Genomic DNA, 9,058 nt, shown 5'->3' on the forward strand with positions numbered 1-9,058 from the left:
CATCAACTCAATTAAGTCAAAATTTTCTCCATCAAACTAATATTAGTAATTGTTATCAAACTAATATTAGTAATTGTTACGGGGCTCCTAGTTGATTTCAAAATTGCGAGGTCCCCGGGCCTTTGATACCGTAGCAAGGTAAAAAATATTAAAATGATAATGTTAATAATAATTAATATATATTTTTAATTAAAGTTAAGTTTAAAATTTGAACTCAACGTGAACCGAATTAAAATCTTTAAATAGAATAATTTCATTCTTGCAATTAACACCCCCTACCCTCAAAATAATCGAAAACGGTTGTAGTGAAACAAACACACTACACAATATTTTGTTTGGTTGTACAACTTCAGATTGGTACATAAAATTTGAAGGAAATAAGAATACCTATATCAAAAGCGCATATATATATATATATATATATATAGGTAGAGTTCAGTTGAATATCTGAACCTACCTAGACAAGTAAACACTATGGTACACTTAGCATCACACATCATTATACATCTTAGCAATTCAATCCAAAGTAATACATTTTGGCAGGCATCTCAAAATAGTACGACCTGAAGAAGGTTTATAAGTCTTAAAAAATTCCAGATCCTCTTCGAGGGATTCCGCATAACTTTCCAAAATCGAAACTATCTCCTCAAACTGTGGTCGCTTCTCGGGATTGCTTGACCAGCATCGGTTGATGAGATGACTAAACGCAAGCGGACAGGAGGAGGGTAGCGGTGGTCTTGCATCCTGCATAAATCCAAGATTTAATAAGATTTGAAGAGAATCAATCATTTTATGCTTATTATTTAGAACAAGATCAAGAGAAAAGAACTCCATTCATCCAACAATCCTGCTCATGACCCTCTGGAAATTCAGGAATGATAATGTTTGAACTCATCATACATGTTAAGCTACAAATTATGTCATAGCACCTCCAGATGCATCTATCTTATGCTGATGCTTAAGTAAAACTAAAAGCACACTTACCTCACACCCTAACATAAAAATGGCAAGATGATATTACTTGGAAACTAGAAACATGCATTTTAATCTGTCACCCATAACAAACTACACCATAGATTCCACGTATATTTTACTCCCAATTTCTTATCAGGTTTCCATATTTAGAGAATTATCAATTTAAATTTATATATTTTGACAACATAAGACACTACATTACGAATTAATAGAGATTAAAAAGGAAACCGCTATACTTAAATTATATAATCACTTAATCCTCAATATTTAATAACATGATAAGGTATCATCAACATTTACAGGCTTTTATTATGCCTAGTACTTGTCTCTGTTGTTAGCAACACCAATGTGGAGAAAATCAGGATTCGAGAAACACCTGAACGATGAGAAATTATGTAGGTTGCTACCAACTGATCATTGAGCTTATTACCTTGCAATTATATGCACTTGCAACGATTTGGAAAAGGTATACAAAGATCTTTATATCACAGATAGATAATAGAGACTTGCAAACTTGGCCTGTATATCAACCCAAGCACATTAACTGTCCTATATACACCACCTTAAAAAGGTTGTTATTAACATTCTCAACCACCCCCCCCCCAAAAAAAAAAATAATAAATAAATAAACCCTGTTGATATTGCATAACATGCCTGCTTTCCAAGTGGTTGAAAAGATCACATGAAATTCCCAGTTATTAAAAGGTTCCACTTACAAGTTTAAGCTTAAGACCAGTATGTCAGCAATCAGGATAAAGATACATTTGCCTATCGTACTCACTTAAATGCCAACAGAAAAAATTGATTTTGGATTCTGCATCACTGCCTCCATATTCTTTCACAATGATTACCATCACATAATTATAGGTCCATAGGTCAATGATCAAGTAAGCATCATATGGGTTAAAATGTCAGCATGAACCGCATAAATCAGCCTGAAACAGATAATAAAAAGGGGATAATCCTACAAACTTTTTCCAAATTCTTTTAGGGTCATATCCTCTATCCAGTTGCATGATTTCTTTGCAAACTTAAGAAGGGTTAAAGGCCTAGTTATATTTATATCACTTCATTTAGCATCTAATATTTCTCAACTTCTCTTGCCTTGACATCATGCCATGTCCTAATCATCATACCAGGCTTCATTATTTCATATAGTCATTTCATAAAATTTTTTATTCCAAACTTTCCAAAAACCAGTTCCACAAAGTTAAGACTTAAGCTTTTAATATGGTTTAATTAATAAAATTTTTCACATAATTCAAGAAGTATAACATCATATCTGCATCCTAGCTTAAAACTATCTTCAACTTTGTTCCCTCCAACAACATCACAAGTAGACAATTCACTGAAGCATCACTTTCTGTATAATATTAGATCATTAGCACTTCCATTATGAGAAAAGGGAAAGGGATATCATTGGAATCTTATGTGTAAACTAATCACTTATATTTGAGTTAGATAACTCCTTAATATAAATTATGTTGAGTCATCACCATCCAGCTTTGTGTTTCTTATATAATTGACAGATCACAACTAATCGATGACCTTAATATAGACAATAATACCAGAAAGAGCGAGACCAGACAAATAAGACTAGTCATGGGCAAAAGGTAGAGAATCTTAATAACATGGAAGCTTCATACCAAGAATGAGTAGGCACTTTACCTTTTGGCAGACTGCAAATGCAGCCTGTTCTGGAGTCATGTTGTCAAATGGTGTCAAAGCCGTTAAAAGCTCCCAAAGGACTATGCCAAAACTGTAAACATCTACTTTCTTTGTATGATGTTTCTCTTTAATCATTTCAGGTGCCATCCACCGATAAGTACCTGTAAATCCCTTTGCACTACCACACTGAGATTCTAAGCATGAAATACCAAAATCTGCCACCTTCACACACATATCTTCTCCAAGGAGTAAATTTTCTGATTTGAGATCCCTGTGAAGTATTCCTTGTGAATGAAGGTACTGCATCCCACGTGCAATATCAAGAGCTAATTTTAGAGCTAAATTAAGTGGGACTGAATATGGCTCCTGCTGATGCAAATACTTTCTTAATGAGCCACCTGCAAGATACTCGGTGATTATACAGAACACAGGAGGCTTCTTACAAGCTGCAACAAACTGATTGGAAGATAAAGTAACAATTAGTAAATTACTAAGACAATAGAAGCCCCAAGCTTTAAAATACTTAAGATTATCAGTTGCTTGTCATGCAAAAAATATTCAGCTTATTATACTGCAATTTATTAGATGATTGTTGGCAATCTGATAGGCAGTGACAGGCATGAGCTCTGTATAGGTTTATTTATGCAATTCAAACCTTCTTTTCATTCTTTTCCAGTATATTGTTTGTTATGCAAGAATGATAAAGAATTTAATTCATTTTAGCTGGTTTTACAATTTGGATGTTAGCACCAAGAAAATCAATGATATAACATTATACATCCCAAAATTCCCCAAGGGAGCATCAGAAAGCCAGATTGATAAATAACTCTTTAGGATAACAACTAATTGCTAGGACAATCATCCGCAGTTGAATTTACCAATATCTAAAACCTGGATACAAGGGGGCTTAAGTAATAGCTGCACCTCAAGAGATAAAGCACAAATATATGGCCATAAAAGCACACTAGTGGAAGAAATTGCAAACCCACACAATCACAGTAACTGACCTTTAGAGAAGGTCAAAGTGAGAGTAGTACCTGGGGAACTGGTTTGCCTGTTTCCAAATAATCAATTTAAGATAATAAAGAGACACCTCTGGGCATCAGACGCTGGTTATTCTTTTACACTAGCATTCATATCACCAGTATGAACTAATTATGCTACCTTTTGGAAATATCGCGCTATGATGCCAAACTTAGTAAAGAAGACAAGGTTTTATCAGGGCAAGTTGAAGGTATCCACATTCCAATAGTAAGTGAATTCAATGCCACATGTCACAGACAGGTATGATAAATAAGTCTCAATTAATGCCAATTGAAGAGCTCAACAACATTTATCCCATTCCCTCTAGAAATCAAATAAAATGTTGCAAAATGGTTGGGTGAAAAGGGAGGTCACAAATTTGCACAAAAATGAGGCTACTTCAGCTGTATGTCTTGGTGTCGTTAACTGACTCATCAAAGGCTAAAAACCTTTTAAATTGGAATCTTGTAAAGGGAAAATAAGCATATTCTTCTCTTTTCAAGGTGAAGTAGTTTGATTCCCCCAGCTCAGTCTTATTTCAGAAAAGTTGCTTTCCTACCAGATATGTCACCATCCATTCATTTTTCAACAATCTTTTTCACTAAACTCTTACTTAATATGATATAATGTTACGAATGTGATCAATAAAATCACAAAAGCAGAAGGCAGAGAGCAAATTACTATGCTTCTTTATGTCATCAACATCACATTCTCCTGCCACCCTATCCCCCAATCCCACACACCAAAGAAAGATGCATTATTCAAACATTAAAGGAAAACAATGATCCCTTTTAGCACAAACATAGTGCAGGCAAAAGGATACCAAAGATATATAGAACTTACAGTGATAATATTGGGATGCCTCAAATGAAAAAGCAAAGCCACCTCAGAAATGAACTGCTTCTCAAGAAAGTTAGCTAAATTCTCATCCTCCTCAGGCTGGCTGATAATTTTAATTGCCACATCCCTTTGCTTATATATCCCTCTATAAATCCTACTATGTCTACCTGAAGCAAACTTGTTGCCAATAAGCAACTGTGACATGTCAGCACTCCATTCTTCTCCTTCTCCTTTTATCTCACCGCCAGAGGAAACCAAATACTTAGACCAAGAAACTGCTCTTTTGTATTCCCCAAGAGAAAGCCTCCTCTCTGACTTAACATTGTTTGAGATTTGCTTAAACCAGTAAAAATTCTTCATGGATTAGCACCAAAACTCAAAGAAAATCATCAAATCAACCTAATGTAGAACTTGAAAAAGAATAAAGAAGAAAATATATGGGTTATGATTATGAAAAAATATGGATACAAAATATATGGGTTATGATTATGAAAAAATATGGATACTCGTAACTATATAATTCAAACTTCAAGCATCACAATTTGAAATAATTCTTGAGTTTTGAAACAGAAAATTTTGAAAAAAGTAAACAAAAAACTAGAGAAGTTCTTTAGGTGAAAAATGAAGCTTTTTTCTTGTCTTTGTGTCCCCTGAATCGTAAAGCAACCCCTCCATTGTTTTTACAAAGCCTCAACTCAGAGATCAAATGAAAAGAACAAGGGGGACGGCAGGAATTCACCAACAGGAATTTCAATCTTTTTTTTTTTAATTTCTTTTTGTAAAAAGAAAAAGGAAGGCTAATTGGCTAAATCAATAATAAGCTTGTTGTTGGTACACTGCAGGTGAAGATGGAAGCCATGGAGAAAACGGAGAACCCTGAAAAGGTAGAAAGTTTTTTTTTTCTTTTGTTCAGGGCTTGAAAGCGTCAAACAGCGAAAGTTTTTTTTTTCTTTTGTTCAGGGCTTGAAAGCGTCAAACAGCTAAACACTATGAGAGAAGAATAAGAAAACGAAAGGAGAATTTCCAAATGAGTCTGACCTTACTGATAATCTTTTACAAAGGAAACCTGAAATTATCAAATTAGCCAAAAGAAAATTGCTTTTCTACTCTTTTTTTTTTTCTTTCTTTCTTCTATTTACAAATATGATTGGAAAACTTTGGTTCTTAAAGTTTAACAAGTTTTGTTGTTCTGACTTTTGTAATATTTCATTGATAAGCTCATTCATTAAGCTTAACTTTGTTTATTGTTAGGTGAATTAAAATAAATAAAATTAGCTGCTATAGTTAAAATTAATTTTATTTTCTTGCAAATCAAATTATCACACAAATTATCACACAAATTATCACATTAACATTGTTAAACAGGTTAATAATCAAATTTAGTCAAATAAAAATAAAAATCAAATTGATATGGAGAATTAAATTTATTAATATGCCTTTTTATCCTTGCTTTTGTTTATAGATTTGATAATTTATATAAATTTATTTGGTAATTAGTATTTTATCATCATAAAAATTTTGGGAAAAACCATTCATTTTTTCCTTCTATTTAAATTAAGAGCTTATGTTTTATTATTTGTGCATTAAATATTTTCTTGTGAGATAAAATAATTATTAAATAGAATTTCTGAACCGTCGGATGCACTAAGAGCATTGATAATATTCCGATTTTTCTACAGAACAGTAATGAATTATGAATTATCTTATAGAATTATCACTTAATTTGTATAATCTTTAATTTGAAATATCGATGGAGTATCACTAATTCAATTGAAAATTTTTGAAGTTGTAAATTCCAAAGGATTTAATAGCAAAATGTTAGCGATTAAATTAGGAATTTTAAAAGGTGTATATTTTAATAAAACATTTTGGATAAATATTTTTAATTTTAGAATAACACAAGATAATCATTAATTTTCATAAGATAAATTTGATTCCAAAGAAGATTCAGTATTCAAAGAATTTAACAACTTGGTATTAAACCCAACAAGTTTGGTAATATATGATGTTGTTTTATGCTTTCCTTTCCATTTTGGATGTAACTATTTTATCTTTTAAAATGTTACTCTTTAATTTATTCAAGATTATTTGTACCGTTATAAAAAATATTTTTTTAAAATTTATAAATAAATTTTCTTAAGGACTTGCTTCATTTTTGGATATGCGGTTTTAATTATTTCATTTAAAATTACGAAAAATAAAAATACCTATCAATATAACCCCATATAGAATGAATCCAATATATACGGTAATTACAAAATATTCCATTTACCTGTCAATGATTACTGTATTGAATCGAATTTTATTGTGATCTATAGAAGAAGTTTAATTTATTCTTAACCATCATATGTAAGTGGATGATTCTTTTGGTAATTTAACTTTAATTTTAACAGTTTCAAACAAATATTTTAGGTCAAATTTGCACATTTAGTCCCTAGACTTTTTCTTTTTAAGCATTTTAATTCTTTTTTTTTCTTTTTCTGTTATTTATGTTCTCTCTTTTTCCCTCTTATCCCTTTCATAACCCTAACCATTACTTGTATTTGAATATTGATTTTAAAATAATTATCAAAATTTAATTGATTGATAACAAATAAGGACTTAAACAATGAAGCAGATTCTGGTTGTTAAAAGTCCAATAAGTGAAGAAACAAAGATGTAAATTTTCTGGAATTTTGTTTACCTCCGCAACATCAAAATAAAAGAACACTCATTCTGAAGGGTGCCAGAGGCTGGAACGACGCAGATCTACCAACAATAGTCCTCGGCGGCTGAACTGAGCCAAACCAGGCGGAAGCCGAGAGCCCATGACGCGAGAGCGAGTGCGTCCTAGGGAGCAAGCCAAGGAACAGCGATCTCCTCGGCTCGCGGGGGCTAAGGCAGAGTTGAGGGTGCAGCCGAGGAAAGACTTGTGTGTTTTTTAAAGACTAAAAAATAAAGGAGAAAATGATTGAATGTAGAAATACGAGAGTGATAGACCAAGAGCGATTAGAGAAGCTCTCCAATTAAAAGGCTAAACTTTGAGAAGGGGAAAAAGAGAAATGAATGCTAGGTGGAAGAAACGGAAGTTCATGGCCTAAATGGGGACCTCATTTCTTGATTTTGCGTTGGATTCTACCATCATTTTAGTTAAATATCCAATTCATTTTGCATTAAAATGAAAGCCAAAGAAGATTCACATACCTCGTGGTGATTCCTTTTTAATTGCAGAGTAAAATCTTTTCAATTGTTGCAGAGCTTGAGGCGTGTAGTAATTAATGGTAGATCCTCTTCCCAATGAATAATATTCCGATGCACCGAGCATCTTTGGAAGATTGTCTTACCGAAAGGTCGCTAAAGAACTATATTTGCATCAAAGATTTGATTTGATTATGACTTGAATGAAAGACAGGCATATCAGCTTAAAAAGAGAGAAGAGTGAAAAAAGGAAGAAGAGAAGGAAAATAACTAATTCAAATGCTTAAAAAGAGAGAGAGAGAGAGAGAAGAGATAGATTATACGTGCAATATCATTTAAAATGATGGTTTATTAGCTCGGTATTACACTGATAACGGTTTTGTGATGGTAAAAACATAATTTAAGATTAATTAGAATATTCATATACCAACCATAAACTTAATATCAGGATTAATTCATCACAATTTTTTCATTTTGTACTTATTAAAATATACATCTAGGTATATTTGTAAGCTATTCACCTAAATGACAAAAAAAAGAAAGCTAATGTTATTTTATTAATTAACGGTTGAAGAGTCGGCAAACATTGATAACGTGCGAAGATCCACTTCTGAGGAGACAATCTGGCTCTTGCCGATTATGGCTTTCAGTCTTCTGCCCATTCTCTTTTCATATTTACCCCTCTCCCTCTCTTTATTTTCTCACCGCGCCATTTCCTCTTCTTTTTTCCCTTTTTGCCCCTCTCTCTGTCGGCCTACTTGTTCTTTTCAATTGCTTTCACTGCCCCTACATTTCAATTCCAAACTTCTCTTGTCAATTTTGCATTATTGTTTGTGTAAACCTTTAGAGCAAAAACAGATCACTTTAAATATATAAGATTTTATATAATATTATTATATTATAAAATATAATACTTTAAACATTTACAAAAGTTATATAGGAGGTAATCATAGTTTGGGTTAAATTTAGATAAAATTTTAAGATCAGGTTCGGGCTTGATTTGAAAAATAAATTTAAAATTTTATTTAATTTTGATAATAATAAAATATTAAAACTCGAGTTTGGCCCGACTCGACCCATCCGTATTAAAATTTTTTATGTCATTATTTTTATATAAAACAAATTATAATTTATAATGTATCAAATATACTAAAAATATTAAAATAAATATTTTCTAACAAATTAAAAATAAAATTTAAAAATTATTGATAGTTATATAACGTAACTTAGCAAGCAAATACCTCTAAAATAGTAACAAAATTAACAATAAAATAAGAGTTATACAATATTCAAATAATAATAATAAAATAACGAAATGACACTAAAACAGTGACAAAACAACAATGAAAACAATAGCAAAATGTAGCAAGATTTT

At 31.8% G+C, this 9,058-nt stretch overlaps 1 protein-coding gene across 6 annotated transcripts; it reads right to left on the bottom strand.

The window, feature by feature from the left end:
- Positions 1–229: 229 nt before the first annotated feature.
- Positions 230–8,497, bottom strand: LOC108452755 (serine/threonine/tyrosine-protein kinase HT1-like). 6 transcript variants are annotated; one of them, XM_053025720.1, is made up of 4 exons: positions 7,690–8,497; positions 4,510–4,905; positions 2,644–3,099; positions 230–744 (listed from the first exon to the last, which is right to left on the bottom strand). In XM_053025720.1, the coding sequence occupies exons 2-4, from the start codon at positions 4,864–4,866 to the stop codon at positions 517–519; spliced, it is 1,041 nt and encodes a 346-aa protein (XP_052881680.1). In that variant the 5' UTR covers positions 4,867–4,905; positions 7,690–8,497; the 3' UTR covers positions 230–516. The 6 variants fall into 6 exon arrangements, with proteins under 6 accessions (XP_052881680.1, XP_017606049.1, XP_052881679.1 ...); XM_017750560.2 differs by having other exon boundaries at positions 4,510–4,842; positions 7,690–8,495; XM_053025719.1 differs by lacking the exon at positions 7,690–8,497 and adding an exon at positions 7,190–7,655 and having other exon boundaries at positions 4,510–4,916.
- Positions 8,498–9,058: the final 561 nt, after the last annotated feature.

This window comes from Gossypium arboreum, chromosome 3 (assembly GCF_025698485.1).
Source record: "Gossypium arboreum isolate Shixiya-1 chromosome 3, ASM2569848v2, whole genome shotgun sequence".
Classification (NCBI taxonomy): domain Eukaryota; kingdom Viridiplantae; phylum Streptophyta; class Magnoliopsida; order Malvales; family Malvaceae; genus Gossypium; species Gossypium arboreum.